Source organism: Dreissena polymorpha, chromosome 8 (genome assembly GCF_020536995.1).
Source record: "Dreissena polymorpha isolate Duluth1 chromosome 8, UMN_Dpol_1.0, whole genome shotgun sequence".
Taxonomy (NCBI): Eukaryota; Metazoa; Mollusca; class Bivalvia; order Myida; family Dreissenidae; genus Dreissena; species Dreissena polymorpha.
The window spans coordinates 87219844-87244329 of record NC_068362.1 but is presented as its reverse complement, the minus strand read 5'-3'; the positions used below and the strand labels follow the sequence as shown (position 1 = coordinate 87244329).

At 36.5% G+C, this 24486-nt stretch overlaps 1 protein-coding gene across 6 annotated transcripts in view; it reads right to left on the bottom strand.

The window, feature by feature from the left end:
- The window catches only part of LOC127841238 (solute carrier family 23 member 1-like), a 57905-nt gene that overhangs the window by 21480 nt on the left and 11939 nt on the right, over positions 1 to 24486 (bottom strand). For 2 of the 6 annotated variants that reach the window (XM_052369899.1, XM_052369898.1), the window contains exons 2-5: positions 15070 to 15255; positions 5655 to 5812; positions 5042 to 5166; positions 4655 to 4767 (exon numbers count right to left, since the gene is read on the bottom strand). In XM_052369899.1, coding sequence (XP_052225859.1) covers positions 4655 to 4767; positions 5042 to 5166; positions 5655 to 5812; positions 15070 to 15255 — 582 coding nt within the window. Of the gene's footprint in view, positions 1 to 4654; positions 4768 to 5041; positions 5167 to 5654; positions 5813 to 15069; positions 15256 to 16353; positions 16482 to 17320; positions 17504 to 21394; positions 21519 to 24486 lie in introns of those variants that run through there. The other 4 variants (XM_052369900.1, XM_052369902.1, XM_052369903.1 and 1 more) reach the window with 4 other exon arrangements.

Here is a 24486-nt window from a genome sequence, read left to right as displayed (position 1 = left end):
ATGTGAATGGTTACAAAATGACATAACTATGAAAATAAATACGTAGAATTACATTATTTCACGCATATCAGTATGGAACCATCCGTTTTCTTTTCCGACTTGATACATTTACGGCATTCCATTTAATATTTTACAGACACAGCACTCGTCCAGAATTTGCGCGAATCCATTAAATTCAAAGACCAATGAAATTATTCATATCCTTAAACCAGGGCCTAATGAATTTGACCTCTCCCAGAACAGTAAACAAATGAAATAGAAAGTAGGTGTGAGACCACAATCAATCAGAACAGAATTGTTTTACGAACGAAATTTGTTTTAGTTTCTTAGAAGGTTTTTTCACGTAAAACGGTCTTAGAAAAATTACTAAAAACGGTGTCAGCAATATTCTTGGAAGAAAACGTTAGAAAAACGTTTCTAAATAAAAAATGTTAGAATTACCATATACAATATTAAAACGATATTTATTCTGATTTTTGATCAGGTAAGGCTTCATAATGGTCAACCGTTCCAGGTCGGTTTTCGAAATGTAGCTCTAACATAAGCATAGTTGCGTAACCGCAACTATGCTAAAAAGGCATTGGCAAACAGCGTAGACCCAGATGATACGCCACATGATGCGGCGTCTCATCAGGGTCTGCGCTGTTTGCTTAAAGGTATTTCTGTAAGAAATAGTTTAAATATATAAAACCGTATACTAGACATCCCTTATTTTCTAAATAAATTGATCCAATTTAGAAGGAATGGAGAGTCGACTAGGCATAAATGGGTTAACTGCCATAAGCACAGCCATTGAGTGTTTTTTATCCATTAGAAAACACCGCAGTTCGTCTATATTACAATCTTTAAACTTGAGTATTATTCATGTTCATCGAAATAAGCATGTTGTATACAACATCAGAATATGATCATAGCTAATCATGATTTGCATGTCTTCAATTTCCACCCTTTTTCCACCCTTTTTCGGCGTAAGCTGTATTAAGCCAGCTTTTCACCCTGACTTGACCTTTGTAAGTATCCAATAATATGCAAACAAAATTTCCCGCGGCTAGGTACGAATGAATACACTTCATTTATTCCATTGGCTGATTTGAGTATAACACCAGAACATTGGAAACATATCCGCGTCTTTGTAACACTGTTTTACTGCATGAAACAATTTTATCTCTAATGAAAAGGCTCAATAGATAGAACAGTTTTACAATCAATTTTCGACATAAATACAGTTTGTGCGTTCACCTTTTATTTTCAGAGAATTACCAGCGCAAAAGCGTTTATACTAAAGGCTATATTCTCATATTTAGTACTTACTTGCATTGCATTTCAACCCGCGAAAGTCAGAGTTTATATACAGTTCATCACCGGAGTCCGCAGAAGGGGTTGCGACCTTTTCATTGAAGGACAAAATTGGAATCTATGCTATTTTTAGATGGTCGCTTTAGCGACCGTCTAATGTGCTTGATGTAAAATTCAGGTCGATACGGCGTGGGTATGATTAGCCCAATTCCCGCTTACACTACGCGCGAAGAAAGAGTTGTATAATTTATGCAAGAGGTTTGAGTTCTCCCATTATGTTTATTCACAAATGGAAACATTATATTAATATCGTGTTAAATGCAATAGTTTCGAATGGTGTTTTATAGAAAAGAATAAAAAAAACAATGATCGTATTGCACGTGTCGCGGAGGAGATTGTTTATGAATGATTAAAATAGTCCACTTTCTGCTGCGTCTGCGTGACGTAGTATTTTCGCTCATCTCATTCATAAATCTGAGGCTGGCGATAAACAAAGGGGAGTCCGGGTGAGAATTACGCACTAGTATAAGGTTACGCTTGTTTATATTCACAGGTCTCAATTAATAACACGTTGACCACGAGTTCAACAATTATTACAGGGATACGATAGACAACATAAAAATGATTCATTATCGCTGAAACTGTTAAAAAACATTTAAATATAACAAGAATATTCTCTAAAAAATGTAGTCTTGCTGTTTTGAAATAAGGTTTGGAATTTTGGTTTCTAAATAACTTGATTAAAAACTCTTGCGCAGTCAGGCCATAGGCGACGCTGTTCGCTTTAAAATCACTCAATATGTTATGTTTCTCCTTACCAGAAGGAGGGATAGCTGAGTGGGCTATTTATATGATGGGCGCATATGGAATAAGACCCATTTTCGCATGACGAGGGTCATTACAAATCTCATTGCGAATTGAAAATCCCACATTTAAAAACAATGCTTTTTTATTCAAAATTGAATTCAAAATAGCAAACGTGTTAACAATGGCAGCCTATCGACGCATTAAGGAATGATTTCCAGACGTGCTGACCAAGTACGGCAAACATTGTGGTATGATAATTAAACGATTTTCTCTTATCGTGACACTATACTATTTCGCTAATGATTGTTTTCTCATCTTGGAGGCGAAATTGAAATTCTGCGAGATGGATTGTAACGCGTAATTGTAACAGGGCCACAATTTGTGTCGTTTGAGCATACAGAGAGTAGTCCGGAATTCCTTACACTGAACAGTGCTACATCCTTTGAATTGAGCACATACGCAGTGATGTAGCAAAAATTCAGAGGTTGTATCTCGAATCAGCTTATTAAATATTCGAAAATATTCATGCGTGTCTGTTGGCGTTATGTAAAAGTCACTAAGATGAAAACTGAAACAGCTTCGCCTAAAAGCGCATTAGTGCTCTATACCTATGTTTATGTTAGCGTTGTTGACACCGTGTGAACTGCTCGGGTAACAAATAAAGCATAAACAGCAATGTTTATATACTTTTATTCCTCCATATACAAGATACGAAGATTATTGTATATTTTGAATTTGTATTTGGTGTCAAAAATCAAAAGTTTTGTACACGGAACTTTCATTATGAATTTATATTCTTGGTGAGATAGTCATTTGATATTAGAAAAAATATTCCTTTAATATGATGGTGACTGCAAATTTTCTTTATATTAAGTTCTCATTACCATTTTCATCATACTTTCTTTGCTTTCAGAACTTCCAAAAAAGCATGCTGTTTTTATTTTGTCTTAGTTATTTCTATGAAATAATAAGGATGATAAAAAGTGCACACAAAACTCGACCCGTGCGCTATGACACACACTTTTTAAAGTTGAATGGCGTGTGTTCATTTCAAACTTGCGATTGATTTTGAAAAATAAATTGCGTGTTAAATTATGCAATAGCGAACATCTTCAGTGCCATCAGCGCTTTGATTGTCTGATGGAGTAAATAGTTCGTTTAGTCGCTTTATCAATATTTTAGGCACAGCTGTTGCCTTGGTCGAGTACAGTTGGCGTAAACAAGCCGTCGTTTCAGCAGCAGAATTGTTACCTAACTTTAATGCATTGCATTCCAATCCGCAAGGTATCAAGGTCAGTTTGCGGTCAGTTGCAGAAATCTTTATATAAACGCCGTCTCGTAAACTTTGTGCACTTGAAGTCTGTTTTGATCAGAAAGATACTAAATAAAGATATTCGGCAATATTATTGTGGTATGCCAATCATCGATTTTTAATATGTTTTCAACATTTGCATGATAAGGACCAATTTTGATAAAATTAATTAGAAATATTTATCCATTTTGACCAGTTTATTAAGCATGAGCACAATAATTCACTATACTATAATTATGCAATTAAATAAGATTCGAGTATTGCCGGCTGACCTATATGCACTCGTTTATTTTCATGTTTCTTGTGTTTTTCTATTCTGTAAATATAGACATCTGAGTAAAAATATCACATAAGCAAAATAAGCCACGAAATCTGGCGCAACACCCCGTAATTGATTTGCTTGTGATGTAGCTAAGAACTGCGCAGAAAAAAGGCATCCGCTACTTTTTATCTCATAGAGATAACTTTTGATCGTTCATAAACATCGACCACAATCAACGCCGTATATCTTTTTTAAAGATATTTCTTGTTTTAGAATACTATCGCCTTTGCTTATTTCCCCAATTTAAACATTGTGTGCAGACTTCCGAATTACGCAGTCATAGACATCTGTCTCGACTATCAGACATTTATTAGAAACTAAGCGCTATTTTTGGACATGCCATGCCGTAAGTAGTTTGCATCAATCCGCTCATGCGCACAGACGTTGAGAGATATTTGACAGGATGTTTACAAGAAAGCTTGCGATGGTGACATTCATCTTGCAATGTAAGAGTCGTATGGACATACAGGAAATCGGACATGGGATTAGACGGGAAAGCGAACAATTTTTTCTCGAACTGCTTTTGGAAGAAAACATCGCGTGATCTATGAGGTGGCTTTTTTAAGAACACACGTCAAAAGGATTCTCTGATACTATTACCCATTCTACGATACAGCGGATCCAAAGATATGCTATGATATCAATAAATTCAAGTGTAAGACAAGGTCTGGACGAAGAAAATCAATAACATAAAATATAAAAACATAATTGATCTTTAATGAAGACGTTTAACGGCTTGGTTTTTATATAAAGGGTAGTGTTGAAATTATCCACATTGAAAAGCAGTACCAGTAAAGTTTTTGGAAAATAAACATTCATTTAAAATAAGTGTAACTGGTTCATAAAACAAACCCTGTCAAAATTACTATTGTTTCGTGTTTTGTTCAATTGTTTCTTTATAAAAAAAATATTCTTACCGACGTAATCGCATTTATCGATCGCTCGTAATCCGATATTGACGTATTATTAAACAGTGACGTCATCAGCGTAGTTGCGTTGGAGACCCTGTCGAAGACACTCACGTTCATCACTAAAACAAAAGAAGAAAGTGTATCAACCATGGGACTATTGACAGATATGTATTAGCAAAAGGTACCTGGTTATAAGTAATTGCAATATCATACTGTTCACCGACCTGGTTTACCAAAATATACATAGTAATAAGTACATGTAATTGCATTATCATACTATTCACAGACTTGTTTTCCTAAAGATACCTGGTAATTGGAAATTGCACTAGATCCAATGACATACAAGACAATCAATGATTTAAATCACAAACCTACGAATCATTTATTACAAACCTGCCTGATTGGCCGAATGTACGCATGCGCGTTTAGTATCAGTAGCGCAGAATGTAGAGTCTACTGCCCCCAACATTAGTAAAGGGGAGAGGTATTCTATCGCGGCCCCTTGAAACAGGGGCAATCTACAAAAAGAAGTCAATCATATTTAAAATATTCGAGATTTATAATCTGCAAGACATTTGCTGTTAACAAAGGCATCTATGATGTTAAACAGAATATTAAGTCATCACATGCTACCGCCACAAAATCATGGTACGATTAAAAATATTGTGCTTGTAAGTATTGCTCTTCAGTAATTATTTAATGATTTAAAAATGTCCAAAATTAGACCGATTGACAAGTTGCCCGGAGATAACGGGGTTTAATACATTTGCGTAAAGTGTCGTCCCAGATAAGCCTGTGCAGTCCGCACATTCTAATCAGGGACCAGACTTTCCGTTTAAACTGGATTTTTTCTTCGAAGAGAATTGCTTTACCCGAAGAATACCATTGAAGCGGAAAGTGGACTGCACAGGCTAATCTGGAATGACACTTAACGAAACAGAATTAAGCCCAGTTTTTACAAAACCAGGGTCAAATACGTATTATTGAACAAAGACAACGTGCAAACCTTGAGCCGATGGTAACCATTAACAACGTGGTAAAGCCCGTCATGAAGAGGGTGGAGCTTAGAAGACGCGCCTTTAGGGCGCTGTCATTGGACGCGCAGACAACTTCCGCCACCAGCAGGGACACGACCAGCTGGTGCGCGATAGAGATCACAGCTTGCTGAAAAGACCAGGCGAAGAGTAATTAATAAATTCTGAAATGTCAGGGATAGCGACGGGATACTTTTGATAAAATACTAATTGAGAATCAAAATCAATGGAAGATTTAACGTCATCTTAAAATTAACGTAGTGCTTATTTCCTATCAATAATGCCCGGTAAAAGTCTATTTGTTTACATTTCCAATTAAAAGTCTATTTGTTTACATTTCGCTCGTAAACCGATTGTTGTCAATGAATGTCACAGTCTTCGGAGCTTTCCGTATTTGCGCGTAGGTAATTAAAAAAACTTAATTCTGGAAAGCGGACGAGCCAACATGTAAAGAAAGAACGCCAGACAAGGCTGGTAGTTTTTTTCCCGAGGTTTTACACACAACAAGAGGGCCAAGATGGCCCTAGTTCGCTCACCTGAGAGAAGTCGGTTCATTCAATCTTAACCTAATGTCAAAGATGACCTAGATATTGACCAGACAAACATCCTGGTCAAGTTTCATCATTATTGAACCAAAACTCTGGCGTAGGGAGTGTTTTTGTTTTTGTAAGATTTGAAATGGTGACCTATATGTTGAGTTGACCCCCCAAACATCAAACTTTGCTTACAAGGATTTTGTATAATATAATGAAAATTTGGACAATCTAAGGGCAATAATTATGGCATTAATTATGTGATTTTGCTCATTATCAAACTTGACTGAGATCTTTCAGCAACTTTGATAAATAATGCTTGAGAAATGTGAATGCTAGAGTGTTTACAAACCAAATGTGGAAGGACGGACAGCGGACAAAGACCAATCCTAAAACCTAACTTTAGCAATCAGGTGAGCTAAAAAGTGTGTTTCACCGATCTGAGCCATTTTCCAACTTTTCCGAGAAATCGATAAAACCAATGTATTGACTAAGTTTCACGATGATTAGGGAAAAAAATGTGACTTCTATAGTGTTCGATCACAAGGTTTCTCTCTATATAGTCACATAAGGAAAACTGCCCAACCCCCCTGGCAGCCATGTTTATTGACCCATCGGGACCATTTGCAAACTCATCTGAGATATATATATAACACAAATCTATTCACCAAGTTCATGATGATAGGGCAAAAAATGTGACTTCTAGAGTGTTCACAAGCTTTTTTTTACTATATATAAAAATAAGAAAACTGCCCCCATCCCGGCAGCCATGTTATTCAACTTACCGGAACCATTTTCCAACTTAACTCTCGTATCAAGGAAACAAATGTTCTGAGCAAATTTCATGAAAATTGGGCCAAAAATGTGACTTCTATAGTGTTCACATGTTTTCACTATAAACATATAGAGAAAAATGCCCCGCCCACTGGCGGCCATGTTTTTTCACCGATCTGGACCATTTTCGAACTTGTCCAACATATCAATAAAACCAATGTTTTGACCAACTTTCATGATGATTGGGCAAAAATTGTGACTTCCAGAGTGTTTACAAGCTTTCTCTATAGCCAAATAAGGAAAACTGCCCCGCCCACTGGCGACCATGTTTTTCAACGGATCGGAACCACTTTTGAACTCAACCAAGATATCATTAAGACAAACATTTTGACAAAGTGACATGAAGATTGTGCATGAAATGTGACTTCTACAGTGTTTAAAAGGTTTTTCTTTTTTTGACCTAGTGACCTAGTTTTTGACCCGGCACAACCCAGTTTCGAACTCGGCCGAGATTTCATTGGGCCAAAGCTTCTGGTCAAGTTTCATGAAGATGGGACAAAAAATGTGGCCTCTAGAGTTTTTACGAGCAAATGTTAACGGACGGACGGACGGACATACGACGGACAAAACCCGGTCACAAAAGCTAACCTGAGCAATCAGGTGAGCTAAAAAAAAATTGTAATACACATTATTACATCGCTCCAGTTGTGGGCCAAAATCAGATAAACAACAGATACATTTGTTGCGGCCTTAACGGTGTTTAAAGACAGGACCAAGGGCATTTTAATAAAATCATTGTTCATCAATCAATTACACAGTGAATTAATGATTCTGTGAAAATCACAAATGGTCAGATGTGGGTCAGAGTAAGGTTGGAGGAGTTTAATGACACTTTCCGCACTTATGACATCTTTCGTTTAAGTCTCTTCTAAACGAAAATCCAGTTTAGGCATAAATTGTTCTCCCTGATCGGCCCCTGCGGACTGCACAGGCTAACCTGGGACGAAACTTTGAGCACATGCATTAGGCCCTGTTTTCCTAGAACGTGGCTCAACTATTAAATAGTGTAATTGTTTTTAATACGGCGTACTTATGAATGGCGGTTCACGTGCTCATTATTGTCAAAGCCAGTTTATAGTTTAAAGCACTTTTGTTTTGTTGTTGTTTTTATAGAAAACTTAAAATATATAATTCTAGAAACGCGATGAACAGTGTATGCTAGCTTCTAACAACGTCTGTAATTTAAAACGATCAAGAGCATAAGTAATGTTTCTTAACGTGCAACTTGTAATTCATTTTACATTTCAGTAAATTCTCTTGCAATCCAACTGATCATTTTAATGTGAAAACCGCTAATAAAACCGAAAGATGAAGGATATTACTCTTCGCTGTACCTGTTGTAAATACATGTAAGTGTAATCTTTAGAACAAATCTCTAGAACGGCAGCTTAATCGTTCATTTATTCGCAATAGAATGCATTTTTTGTATATGACCATAAAATAATGTGACCCTATATAAGTCACGTGTTTCGATGTATTTAGAACACGTGATTGGATTATATAAACATACAAATTTATGTAAGTCTATAAGTGCAAGGAATTAGTATTTTTCATTAGATTCCTTTTCGAACAATTAGACGAGAAAACGTGGGTCTAAATATAGCTTTTCTCACTTCGTTTCATAACCAGAGTTTTCTAATGTTATTCATTTAACCAACCAATCGCACTAAGTGGTCTGTAAAAAGTAGTTATCTCATGCTGTTTTATGTAACGTCGTGAATACGCGTCATTTTGAACTTCCGTTTTATTATCGTTGCATGTGCTTTTTAAAGTGATATTATGGGCATCTAACAGTATCTGTTCTGTGTATATGTGTCTATCGCAACCCTGGTTTATTTTTGGTGTTTTCACTTCATATACACTTATATTTGTTAATGCAGCATCAACATACTAAAACAATATCCAGGAAATAGAAAAATAATGCATTTGAATATCACCCGTACTTTCGTTTTGACAACTGACAACAGAAATGATTTGATGTACGATTCGAGTCTAAATGTAGTTTTTATGCAGATTCGTTCATACGACACAAAGACACAATTTTGTTTTACGGATCATTTCGGCTTAGAGGACTGGGTGAGTCATATAAAATATCGAATATAATATATACTTTTTATAAACAACTGGTAGCAAGATCAGTTGTAGATAATTGGTCAGTTACCACATTATAACTTACTCTCTTGACCTGTTAATTCTTTTCAGCTCAATTCAACAGTCAAAAATGCCCATATTATCACTTTAACGGAACACGGAAATAAAAGCAGTTAAAGTTATAATAGTTACTTAACACGAACGATAAAAGACTAAAATATTTAGACAAGGGAACCAATTGCAAATAATAAAAATTATGACCAATGAGACCGCGATTTCTTTTCGTAGGTATATATTTTGTTCAAAGCGGCGTTACTTTAACTCTTTTATACCGGATCTGACGCTGTGCAAACGCGCAGAACACAGACCAGTCCTACGTGTGACGGAAGGCTAAAACACCAAACATCTGTATTGTCCTAAGTAACGGTTCAAACCAAACAAGGGCTGTTTGTAAAACATGCATGCCCCCCATATGGGCTGTCCGTTGTATTGGCAGCCATTGTGTAAATACGATTTTTGTCACTGTGACCTTGACCTTTGACCTAGTGACCTGAAAATCATTAGGGGTCATCTGCGGGTCACGATCAATGTACCTATGAAGTGTCATGATCCTAGGCAAAAGCGTTCTTGAGTTATTATCCGAAAATCATTTTACTATTTCGGGTCACTGTGACCTTGACCTTTGACCTTGTGACCTCAAAATCAATAGGGGTAATCTGCAAGTCATGATCAATCTACCTATGAAGTTTCATGATCCTAGGCGTATGCGTTCTTGAGTTTTCATCCGAAAACCATTTTACTATTTCGGGTCACCGTGACCTTGACCTTTGACCTAGTGACCTCAAAATCAATAGGGGTCATCTGCGAGTCATGATCAATCTACCCATGAAGTTTCATGATCCTAGGCGTATGCGTTCTTGAGTTATCATCCGGAAACCATTTTACTATTTCGAATCACCGTGACCTTGACCTTTGACATAGTGACCTCAAAATCAATAGGGGTCATCTGCAAGTCATGATCAATCTACCCATAAAGTTTCATGATCCTAGGCGTATGCGTTCTTGAGTTATCATTCAAAAACCATTTTACTATTTCTGGTCACCGTGACCTTGACCTTTGACCTAGTGACCTCAAAATCAATAGGGGTCATCTGCGAGTCATGATCAATGTACCTATGAAGTTTCATGATCCTAGGCCCAAGCGTTCTTCAGTTATCGTCTGACAACCACCTGGTGGACGGACCGACCGACAGACCGACCGACAGACCGACATGAGCAAAGCAATATACCCCCTCTTCTTCGAAGGGGGGCATACAAATGCATGCTTCAATAACAGTAAGGGAATCAATCATTCCGCTGGGTTTGACAGAGGATTCGACTAATCCAATTACTGTCGTAGTCTTGTGGCCAACATAAATGTGTTTATTAACGTATATTTTTTCAAAGGTCAGACGTGTCCATAATGTTCGTGTCCGTTGGCGATGACGTCGTGTTCGGAAAGCGTTTCGGCTAGTATTGGGTACTTGCGGCAAAGTCCGAAAGTAATACTTTAAACATTAATCATTAAGTATTACTTATAAACATTGTTTTTATTACTTAGTTCAATGCTAGTTTCACGTTCATTTACATGAAGCTTTAATCCAATTCCGATAAACCATCAACCCCACGTGACCCACATGGCAATACATGTGACTTCTAGAATGTTGACCTAGTTTTTGACCCCATTCGCCCCAGTTTCGAACTCGGCTGAGTTATCACTGGGACAAGTGTTCTGACCACGTTTAATAAGGATTGGAAAATGAAAGTGTCAGCCAGTGTGTTCACAGTTTTTACTTAATTTGACACAGTGACAGAGTTTAAAACCACATTTAAACTAGTGTCAAACTAAGCAGAGATTTCATGGTAAAAAATGTTATGAACTAGTTGCACGAAGATTTGGCACTTAGAGGGACCTTTTCACGTTTTGGTAAATTGACACAATTAAAAACGTGTTTCGGATTCGCAAATTTCGTTGTAGTTAAGATATTTGTGAGGAACATTTACCAAGCTCTTAAATATCCATTATATGCATCTTTTGACGATTTAAAAACCTGAAAATTTATAACGCGAAACGAGTGAATAATTTGGAGAGTTCTGTTGTCGTTATTATTTTGTGATACTACGAGGATTGCATATATAAAGCATAAAATACATCACACACTACATGAGCACGGATGGTCGAGTGGTCTAAGCGACAGACTTTGACTCCAGGGGTCAGTGGTTCGAGTCCAGTTGAGGGTTACTTTTTTCTTTCTTTAATATAATTCTTGTTTTTTACTGGAGCGATTATCAATATAAAGCATTTAATGACAAACTTCAATACATACCAAAATGTGTGAAAAGGTCCCTTTAAGGTTCATGTAGAGGCTTCATTTTGAAAAATGTGGGACCCCTAGCATTGAACTCAAATTTGACTAAAGGAAGAGTGCAACATTGAAAATGTATACATATATGCTTTAAAGGATGTTTTTCCTTCAAACTGCTACCAATTTTGTACATCAACGTATCATAACATCCACAAAATCAATCAAAATACAAAGCGATTTTAATACTAAAATAAACATTATTTTCAAAAATCTGAATCATGTTTATTCCACGTATTTCGGTGGAAAAGTATATAACTAGTGAATAATATCGACATTGACGAGGGCAAGTTACGCTTAAATAGTAAAAAAGTTTACATATCTAGAAATATCAAAACTCGAACACATGTCATTTCATCACCATGGGGCAGCCATTTTTAAATTAATAAAATAGAAAGAAACATGCTAAAAACTCACTCATCGCCTAATTGACATTCCAAACGGTTGACGATGACAAATGCATTGGATTGTAATCTTTCCGTTGATGTTTGCAAACTGCACGATCAGACCTCATAAACACTCAAAAGAATAACTATGTAAGAAGCATTTCACCAATGTTTACAATCGTTGTCGAATCACACGACATATATTATTGCGCATAAAATAGTACGCGTACAGACTGATAGAAAGATCGATACGTAACTCTGTTCAATTCATCACGGTATTCTATTCTATAGATAATATATAATAATACATCGCTTTAACAATCTAAAAGTAGAAATAATTCTTTTAAAAGGAGTTTTAAATAACGAAAGTGAAAACAACGGAAGTTGGATGGATATTCTGTAAGATGCACTTCGGCTCCAGAAAAACAATACAAATAAACTAAAAAAGACGTGTGGGGGACAATTTTCAGCTGGATAATATTTGTAATAAGGTAAGTGATGATATCTCTACGTGGTCATTTCTATTATTTAGTGCGATCTCTTGCTGATTAATATTAAAAGTTGTTTAACTAGTTGCCACCCAACTGTCAAAATAAGTATTGTGTTTTCTCAGGTGTGTGTATACACATACCCGTTTTTCTCACCACTGCACGTGGTTTCGACCGATTTGTTTTGCACGTTTTTCTACGGATCACAGCGATGGCCACGCTTTCAAAATCGGTAGAAGGAATAGAAATATAAAATCAATCGTTTTGCCAATTTCTTTTTATTCCTTTACAATTTTATATATCGCCTGCAATCTATTTCAATTTGAGATGGTTTAAAATTTGCAATTTGGTTGAGAGGTAAATGGCACAATTGTTAATCCTTTGAAATAGAATTGTGACTCTTATTATCCACCATACCTGGATTTTTAAAAAGTAGTTACGTTTTAGTTATTTTTAGAACTTTGTTTAGGATATTTATCCAAAAAAGGCAGTTGAATAAAAACTCATTTGTTGTTTTATGACAATAATTTTCTGCGAAATGTTGCTAACTTGACCTTGTATATGTATATAGCTTTGTATTTATTCAACTTAAGGTAGTGCATATCCTTCCTAATTTTAGATTGAGATTTTGTAAATTAGTGTAAAAATATATTGGTTTTAAACCAAAATATGAATAAAGCACACAAATATTGACTGTCAAAAATGTGTTTATGTTATTCTATCCGTCTTTAGCTTTAAAATGATATATAATTTGACCATATTGTACCACTTTCAATGAAGAAAAACCAAAGCGAAGTTTTAATGAATTTTATCCCCCCCCCCCCCCCCCATGAACCTTAAAGGGGCCTTTTCACAGATTTTGGCATTTTTTAACTTATTCATTAAATGCTTTATAACGATAAATGTAAACATTGGATCGTAAAAGCTCCAGTAAAAAATCAAGAATAAAATTTAAAAAAGGAAAAGAACATTGCCCGGACCAGGTTTCGTACCAGTGACCCCTGGAGTCCTGCCAGAGTCCTGAAGTAAAAACGCTTTAGCCTACTGAGCTATTTCGCCGAGTACACATAGTTGAAGTATTTTATACCTTAAATAAGCAATCTTCGTAGTTTCACAAAATTTAACGACAAAAACAGAACTCTCCAAATTATTCAATCGTTTCGCGTTGCAACGCTTTATAATTTTTAGGTTTTAAAATCGTCAAAAAATGCATATAATGGCTATATTAGACCATGGTAAATGTTCAGCATTACTGTTTCCTCACAAATATCATAACTAAAACGAAAATTTGCGAATCTGAAACAACTTTTTTCAATTTTGTAAATTTACCAAAGCGTGAAAAGATCCCTTTAATGTGACCTCTCGAATATACACAAAGTAGATGTTGACGACGCAGAATGGACAAATGCCGATCACAAAAGCTCACAATGAGCACGTTATGCACAACATAGCTAATTAATCAGAAGTGAAAATATACTATACCTTAAATTAATAATGTATGTACATTACGATTACCATCAATCTTGGCCTTCCTGATTTCCCCCTAATACGTGTACATTACACGCATTCCAAAACAATACGACATAATTTATAGCTACATATTTCACAGCTATGTTTTCTCAGATAGATAAATTCAATTAAAGCGGGTATATACGATTTTTATATGTGCTGAATTGTAAAATATTGATACAAATATGTTATAATAACACACAATATGCAAGAAAAATGATACATTTAAGACGAATTTCATAAAATACAGCAAATACAAATTAGCGCCCCGAGCCGATTGTGACGAAGATAATTCGTAATTATTTTCCTACAATAACCGATGCATTCGTCTTTTTAGTAAGTGTTCGTGTGTCGTATGAATCGATATCGCTGCAGGAATTTCAAATGAACCGTTAAACTAAATTTAGATTCACATCGTACATGCATGATATTCATGCTGGCGAATTCGGCTGTACAGCCTTTTTCGATTTCAGAATTAAATATCTGGCTTATTAAGCATTTTTCGACACATGTTCTTCTTAACTTTTATTTTAGTTTATATTAAAATATATGTATAATAAGTTTTTACACATTTTATATTAATAAATAAATATTTGACAAGATCGTATATACCCGCTTTAAAATGGCAAACTTTCACTGTTTTACATGTTTGTTATTTATCCCAAACAGAAACAGGTAATCGTTTGTTCCATATATTCTAAATTGCATGCACACGGTCTATGTGCTTACGTAACTTTTTTGTGTGCATTTTTAATCAAATTTTGCGAAAATGGGGCGATTAAAATGTATTTGCCACGCAGCGTGCGTCATTGGCACGCAGCGTGAGTAATTTGCACGTGCCATACAAAATAACGTCGCCATGGCGTACTTAGTATGAGCCTCGTTCCCGCAAAACGGGGCTTTAATGCATGTGCGCAAAACGCCTTAATATATTAGCTCGTGCGGATTGCGTAGGCTTATCTCGGACGACACTATACGCACATGCATGAAACCCTGAACGAGGCTCGTTTGGTGCCCGGCCCAGCTGTTCGGTCAATGGTTTATACCTTAATACCAATGGAAAACAAGCAAACTTAGTTATGGATGTGGTGCCCGACAATCGATTCTGTAAGTAGTTAAGTAAATTAAGTAAGTGGATATGTACCTGAAAACCAAAGAAGAAAATCAGGTGAGCTGGCGGTCGATCACTGATCTTATAAATGAGAGGACACTCGGAGCCGACTCCGGGTTCGTCTTCCGCTTTTGACCGCACCGGATGGTGTTTCGAGTCGACGCATCCGTTTTCGCGCGTATGCAATTTTTCGTCCTCCATTGAGATCACCTCTATTTCCTGTAAAGAGAGAAGTCGTTATATATATGAAGACACGGCGACATACTCACAGTAAAGTTACATACATTTATACGAGTAGTTGTGCTTACTAATAATTGGTGGCCGGTTGATGCACCGGTTGGTACGCGTGCTTTTCGCCTAGGCGACTCAGGTTCAATCCCCGTTACGACAAACATGTTTAGCTAGTAGTCGCCATACCGGAAAAGTGGGACTGCCTTCAAGTGCTTTGCCCCCCCCCCCCCTACACGCACACACACAGTAAAGACTATAGTAAGTAGATTGGGTAAGAGTGTTTGGGTCGTATTCCAGAAGTATCTTAGTTTAATTGTATTCTTATCCTTAAATTTGGAAATTTTCTTAAAGCGGGTATATACGATTTTTATATGTGCTGAATTGTAAAATATTGATACAAATATGTTATAATAACACACAATATGCAAGAAAAATGATACATTTAAGACGAATTTTATAAAATACAGCAAATACAAATTAGCGCCCCGAGCCGATTGTGACGAAGATAATTCGTAATTATTTTCCTACAATAACCGATGCATTCGTCTTTTTAGTAAGTGTTCGTGTGTCGTATGAATCGATATCGCTGCAGGAATTTCAAATGAACCGTTAAACTAAATTTAATTCACATCGTACATGCATGATATTCATGCTGGCGAATTCGGCTGTACAGCCTTTTTCGATTTCAGAATTAAATATCTGGCTTATTTAGCATTTTTCGACACATGTTCTTCTTAACTTTTATTTTAGTTTATATTAAAATATATGTATAATAAGTTTTTACACATTTTATATTAATAAATAAATATTTGACAAGATCGTATATACCCGCTTTAAGTGTTTCGTTTCCTATTGCAATAGTTTGGCATCATGAATTACATTAAAAATAATAATAACATCATTATGCCATTGTTATTTTAGGGATACAAACAAACGTGTGATTCTTTATCTAGTAAAGAAGTACAAAACATTTTAATTTTGAACTTAAGTGAAATTATTTAAGAAATAACTTAAGTTGTTTCAGGAATACCACCCCTGGAACACACTCCGGGTAAAAACATAATGCAGCCTCAGGCGTTGACTGACCTCAACGCACATACCATCACTCAAGCAGGTCGATAACTACAGTGTTTACTTTATGTTGTTAACAATAGCGTTCACGTGATGTCAATAACAACAGCGTGCATATGACGTCGATAACTACAGCGTTCACGTGACTTCGATAAATAAAGTATTCACGTGACGTCGATACCTACAACGTTCATGAGACGTTGATAGCTACCGCGTTAATGTGACGTCGATAACTATCAAACTCAATGTGACGTCGATAACAACAGCTCCCATTTGACGGCGATAACTACAGCGTTCACGTGACACCGATAACTACGATTGTTATGTGACATTGATAACCACAGCGTTCAGGTAAAGTCGATAACTAAAGCGTTCACATGACGTGGATAACTATCAAAGTAATCACAGTAAATGTGACGTCGATAACTGCAGCGTTCACAAAACGTTGATAACTACAGCGGTCAAACGACGTCGAAAACTACAGCGTTCATGTGACGTTGATACCTACAGCGTTCATATGACGCTTCTAAATGACAAACGGAATAGGTGATATACGGATGTCCACAATTTTTGAGGAAAAAACAAAATCTGATCTGTTAAGGTACAAATATAAGGCTATCTTCAAAAACCCATATTGAATACGTACTGTTAGATACAACCAATACAATTTAACTAAAAGTATGAATGAAGTTAACAATTACATCGATGCTCCGTTTGACAGGAAAACGAACTTGTGCTATATAACATCCGAACATGTCAAACTGAATTACACCATCCTTTTCGAATATCAGGAAATACGGTGAATGACATCATATAACATCTTTACATCAATTTAAAGTGTACCCAAGATATACATGAATGATGTTAAACAAAACCTCGTTTTTATATACTGCATATTGTAATTGTAATATTAAACTTCGCTTCGCTTTAAACGTATACTAATAAGAGTAACGTTAAAGAAATTTGAACGTTAACTACAAACCGTATCCATTTGTAAAGCGCTTTCATCACATCCAGAATAAATAATACCACCATATTAAATGAACAGACACTGGTTCAGTAAATGTCATTATCATAAGAAAAAAATATTTAATAATCCATTTATTTCAATTTTTGAGTGTATCACTTTATAATCTACTGTTAAAAATGTTATCCGGAAATTAGGTTAAGTTGAATTGCCATGGTATTTGTGTGTTCAATACAATCGCATATTATCAAAACGTTATCTCCCCACTGATGTTCCATTTATGTGCTTTCCTTTTCTGACCGAATTAAGAACAAACTGTCAATGTTTGAACAGAGGTGAAAATTTATGGCTTCAAGATTTAGTACAGGTCACAAGGTCGCGTGCGATATAGTATAAATTCTTTCGTTAAATCCCATGGCAAAATTTATATGAATTTTCTTTTTTCCCATGAATTTATTCGTGTGCTTGTTCCTTATATTCATCGTGTGTTCAAATACAGTTATTATTTTTAAACAACACACATAACAGAGGATAGTAAGTTAAACGAATAAACTAGAATTTGAAAAGACAAACACAGTAAATTCTTATCAGTACCACAAACTAATTTCTAGAGTAGAAAAGTTCTAAGTCTTTTATCATCCACCATTGACTTTATCATGATACACATCTTAAATATTGCACTTTTATCGTTAAACGACTGAACACACAAAATGCACGAGAGAGGTGTATCGTTGGAAAACTGGCATGAATACTCTACCATCCGCACTTACTACTTTCCGCCTTTATGTTTTGTTTCATGGAAGCCGTCACTGGACCATACGGCACACTCACGACACAGTGGGCGATAAGTAAAGAAGCGTGTTCAAAGATCGACGATTTGAACATATTCCGGCTTAGTGTCACTAAGTCCAATCAAATAAACGCCGAAAGACTGCGGTTTGCCATAAATTCAGTTTTTAAGGTTGAAAACTGGTTCAAATACAAACATTAGAACATGCCGAATGATTGAGCGTTTAAAGCGTTAGTCTTTTTATCGAGATGACTAAGATTCGAAGCCCGACGATAGATTGTTTGCTTATTAGTGTACTTAAAATATATGCTTCAATTAAAAGACGTCTAATGGGACACCTTAAAATACCATAACCGGTAAACAAGTCCCCTAAAGCCCGGGTTTACCTCGTCCATTGTATTATATAATTAAAAGACGTCTAATGGCAAACCTTAATATATCATAACCGGTGAACAAGTCCCCTCAAGCCCGGGTTTATCTCGTGCATTGTATTATATAATTAAAAGGCGTCTAATGGGAAACCTTAGAATACCATAACCGGTGAACAAGTACATTTAAGCCCGGGTTTACCTCGTGCATTGTATAATATCAAGATGGTGTACGAGTTTCACTCGAGTATCGGTTCACACAGAACAGGGTCATTTCAAAGGTTATATGAAAGAAAAGGCTCACCAATGTTTCCCCAAGGTCCGTGTAAGTTACTTTCTGCAAATTCATTTGATCATCATCATCATCATAATCATCATCATCATCATCATCATCATCATCATCATCATCATCATCATCATCATCATTATCATAATCACCACCGTCATCATCATCAAGTTATTGCATATAAAATAGCAGTAAAAGCAACAAAATAACCCACTCGCATTAACTTTCATTCTTAGTGGAGCGAAATAATATGGAACGCCAAAACTGCCTTTTGTTGAACAAGACTGATATGTTGGATTAAGTTGACATTCTGTTGGGTTAAGTTTACATTATGTTGGATTCATTTGACATTATGCTGGGTTAAGGCGACATTACGTTGGGCTAAGTTGGCATTATGTTGGGTTCATTTGAGATTATGATAGGTTAAAGCGGGTATATACGATCTTGTCAAATATTTATTTATTAATATAAAATGTGTAAAAACTTATTATACATATATTTTAATATAAACTAAAATAAAAGTTAAGAAGAACATGTGTCGAAAAATGCTAAATAAGCCAGATATTTAATTCTGAAATCAAAAAAGGCTGTACAGCCGAATTCGCCAGCATGAATATCATGCATGTACGATGTGAATCTAAATTTAGTTTAACGGTTCATTTGAAATTCCTGCAGCGATATCGATTCATACGACACACGAACACTTACTTAAAAGACGAATGCATCGGTTATTGTAGGAAAATAATTACGAATTATCTTCGTCACAATCGGCTCGGGGCGCTAATTTGTATTTGCTGTATTTTATGAAATTCGTCTTAAATGTATCATTTTTCTTGCATATTGTGTGTTATTATAACATATTTGTATCAATATTTTACAATTCAGCACATATAAAAATCGTATATACCCGCTTTAACGTGACATTGTGCTTGGTTAATTTGACATTATGTTGGGTTAAGGTGGCATTATGTTGTGCTAAGTTGGCATTATGTTGGGTTAAATTATGTTGGGTTTAGTTGGCATTATGTTCGGTTAAGTTGACATTATGTTGGGTTAAGTTGGCATTATATTCGATTAAGTTGACATTATGTTCGGTTAAGTTGACATTATGTTGGGATCAGTTGATATTATGTTAGGTTCAGTTAACATTATGTTGGGTTAAGTTTACACCATGTTCTGTTAAGTTGCCATCATGTTCGGTCGTCATTACGTTATGTTCGGTTCATTTGGATCTCCTCGATACAGTAGTCTTGGATGGCGGATCGACTCACACGTGCGCTAATAGAGATATGGCTTTCTGATCTAATTGCAAATTTCTGCAATGAAAAAAATGACGTCGAAACAGTATCAAAACTAAAGGCCCAGTCTAAATATGATGCCGGTGGAGCCCCGGTGCGTGATGCGGATCTACCGGGAAGAACCGGGGCTCTACTGGGATGAACCGGGGCTCCGCCGGGGACGACCGGGATGATCCGGGGACGACCGAGAACAACCGGGGCTCCACCGGAAAAGTATTCACATGTTTAATACCTCCGGGATGAACCGAGAATCACCGAGAAGGACCGGCAATAACCGGCGCGGCACCAGCAACAATCGGGGCGGCACCGGGAACAACCGGAACGGCACCGTAGCTCCACCGGGGCCAATACAGACCCCGACAGAGCTACGGCAACGCACCGGTTGTCGCCGGTATTGGCCCGGTGGAGCCCCAGTGAATGCCGGCAGAGTCCCAGTAAAGCTACGGTACATCGGTATACCGTCGCTCTGACGGGACGCCACCGGCATTCACCGTGGCTCCGACTGGGCATTAACGGCGAAGACCGGGAATAAACCGGTGCGTTGCCGTAGCTCTGCCGGGGTCTGATGCCGGTATAGCACCGGTGAGTGCCGGTGGAGTAACGGTATACCGAGGCTCTGTCGGGACGCTGCCGTCTTTCACCGGGGCTCCACTTGGGCATTACCGGCAAAAACCGGGGCTCTGCCGGGGCTTCACCGGGATAGCCCGTAGCTAGTCCGGGGTTGACCGGGACTCTGCCGGATTGTTGACCGGCTTCAACAAGGGCGGCACCGGGAAATGGTGTGACCGCGTTATAAAAAAATCTACGATTCTTTCGCGTAAACTCTCAGTACGAACGATTAACTTTATGCTGCAAACGTTGTCAAAGCGATTTTGTACAAATAATTTTACACAAAAATCATTCAGTTAGAGCAAAAAATAAGTTAAAGGTGAAAAAATAAGTTTGAATTTAGAAAAAAAAACTTATTATATGCGTCCAGAACTAAAACCTCTTTAGCTTAATGACCATGTGCACTTTATGCTATATTTATGTCTGTCGTTTACCTGTACATACATGAATACTTATCTATCAAATATCAGTATAACAAATGCACGATATTTATTATCTAAATAAAAAATCAGCTTCATATGTCGACGAAATATTCATGAGGTCCAGGTTTAATAAAGCAACTATAAAACTGTATTTTAATGAGTCAGTACCATGTGTGTGCTTTTTTTTATATCATATGATATTTTGTGAGTCTGTTATATACCATGATACACACAGTGTAAAACACTTATACTAGATCTCTGAATTAATTACTCTTTTATTTCACATGAAACAAAAACGAGAAAACTCGAAACTTACGTATTTTCGCTTCATTTTAGAACATATCCTATATCCATAAAATGAATATAACCCAATTCGTAAATTTGTAAACAAAATGAGCGCACGTTCGCTACTTATTCTTGTCACGTTCTGCAGTTTAAAGGTTGACTGTGTAGTGGATACATTTTGACCTGTTATATCAACGACTTTCACATTTTACACAAAGAGGCAACCATGCACGTCTGTAAACGTTCCAAAGCAGATTAATAAAAGTAATATTACAATTAACTCGGTTTAACGTGTGTTTTCTTGTAATATAACTATTATTGAAAAATACAACTTTCTTATTAGTTTATGTATTGCAGTTTGTTTTATGCTTTAATGTGGTTTATAGAGAAATATCAGTGAAATAAAACTTATATTTCACTGTTTCAAACTGTTTTACTGTGAAATAACGTAATTTTTTGACGAAATGACGTCATAATACCAGCAAAGTTAATCAGTTAAACTCTTTTACAATGTAAATAAACGGTGAAAACAAGCATAAAATAAAAAAATGTATTCAGTAGAAAGTCGATTTAAATTCACTCGTGATCATAGAAAAAATATATTTTCTAAAATCACTCGTGAAAAAAAAATCGATATTCCACCGAATCCAACAAATAACCTCTATATAATACAAACAATCTTACTTGAAAGTCAACATCTTTTTTGTTTAATATGAGCCTCGACCCAGGAAAACGGGGCTTAATGCATGAGCGTAAAGTCCAAGTGGCTGTACAGTCCGCACAGCTCATCATGATGAACACTTACGGTTTTAATTTTACTGTTAGATGAAGAGGTCTGTTCTTAGCGAAATTCCAGTTAAGGCGGAAAGTAGCCTGTGCGGACTAAACAGGCGAATCTATGATGACACTTTACGCATATACATTAAACACCCTTTTCGCAGACTGTCGCTCAATACTTAATTTTCTATTTCGTATTCCCGCCAGGTTTTAAAGTTTACACATACATTCAGAGCAAGAAAAACACTATTCGCATACTGACAGGTGTACGGTATAATTGCACAATTCAATATCTAACTTAACTCCGTTCTCTGCGTGCATGTTCATACGTTACGTTAACGTCTCCGATTCCAAAGGAAACTTTGCAACAATCGGTTTACTTACTATATATAAAATGTAACAATTCTTAAACACACACAAATTCACATTGTGTTTGTAATAAAAAAAAGTTAAATATACATCAAGTAACAGTGTGTTTTTTCATTCAAAATCGGGCGCGGTAATCGGTCCCATTCCCAATAGAAAAAAGTATGGATTTTCCCAAAATGGAGCTCAAAACTCCCAATGGAAGGTTTCCAAAAAAAAATAACAAATTGTCAAGTCCCATCCATATTAGTTCGACTTAATAAATATGATACTGTAAACATTTGTATTCTCAATTTTCGAAGTAAAAGTACAATATTATGATGAAATAAATATAGCCAAATACTACGTCGTGGAAGGTGATCGATACAATCACGTTCATGTGCTCGTTGCGAGTACCAAATTCACGCGCTTTAGGTTTTTCTAAGTCTTTAGTCTCAAACGTGTCTCAATATTAATAAAGTATTATTTACAAATAAAACATAAGTATCGACCTTTAAAACGCATTCCAATCCGTATATTGTAAGATGCATAACAACCATTAGATAATTGACCCTCTTGATGTATTCGGTTAGATAACAAAGATTTGGGTTCGGAGGTTAAAGGGGCCTTTACACGCTTTTGTAAATTGACAAAATTTAAAAAAGTTGTTTCAGATTCACACATTTTCGTTTTAGTTATGATATATGTGAGGAAAAAGTACTACTGAACATTTACCATGCTCTTAAATATCCATTATAATGTATCTTTTGACGATTTGAAAACCTGAAAATTATAAAGAAACGATTGAATAATTTGCAAAGTTCTGTTGTTGTCGTTATATTTTGTGAAACTACGAGGATTGCTTAAATATAAGGTAAACAAGGGCTGTTTGTAAAACATGCATGCCCCCCATATGGGCTGTCAGTTGTAGTGGCAGCCATTGTGTGAATACGTTTCTTGGCACTGTGACCTAGACCTTTGACCTAGTGACCTGAAAATCAATAGGGGTCATCTGTGAGTCATGATCAATGTACCTATGAAGTTTCATGATCCTAGGCATAAGCGTTCTTGAGTTATATACCGGAAACCATTTTACTATTTCGGGACACCGTGACCTTGACCTTTGACCAAGTGACCTGAAAATCAATAGGGGTCATCTGTGAGTCATGATCAATGTACCTATGAAGTTTCATGATCCTAGGCACAAGCGTTCTTGAGTTATCATCCGGAAACAATGTTTTACTATTTCGGGTCAGTCACCGTGACCTTGACCTTTGACCTAGTGAACTGAAAATCAATAGGGGTCATCTGCGAGTCATGATCAATGTACCTATGAAGTTTCATGATCCTAGGCATAAGCGTTCTTAAGTTATCATCCGGAAACCATTTTACTATTTCGGGTCACCGTGACCTTGACCTTTGACCTAGCGACCTGAAAATCAATAGGGGTCATCTTCGAGTCATGATCAATGTACCAATGAAGTTTCATGATCCTAGGCATAAGCGTTCTTGAGTTATCATCCGGAAACCATTTTACTATTTCGGGTCACCGTGACCATGACCTTTGACCTAGTGACCTCAAAATCAATAGGGGTCGTCTGCGAGTCATGATCAATGTACCTATGAAGTTTCATGATCCTAGGCCTAAGCGTTCTTGAGTTATCATCCGGAAACCATCTTGGGGACGGACGGACATACGGACAGACCGACATGTGCAAAACAATATACCCCTCTTCTTCGAAGGGGGGCATAAAAATACATCTCCTCATAGCATAAGCACGGATGGCCGAGTGGTCTAAGCGGAAGACGTTTTACTTCAGGACTCTAGGGGTCAGTGGTTCGAGCCCTGTTGCGGGTTACTTTTTTTAGTCTGTTTTAAATTGTATTCTCTTTTTTCACTGGAGATTTTTAGGTTCAATGTTTAAATTTACCAATATAACGCATTTTATGACAAACTTAAAAACATGCCAAAATCTGTGTATGTTCAACTTTTAGCAGTGA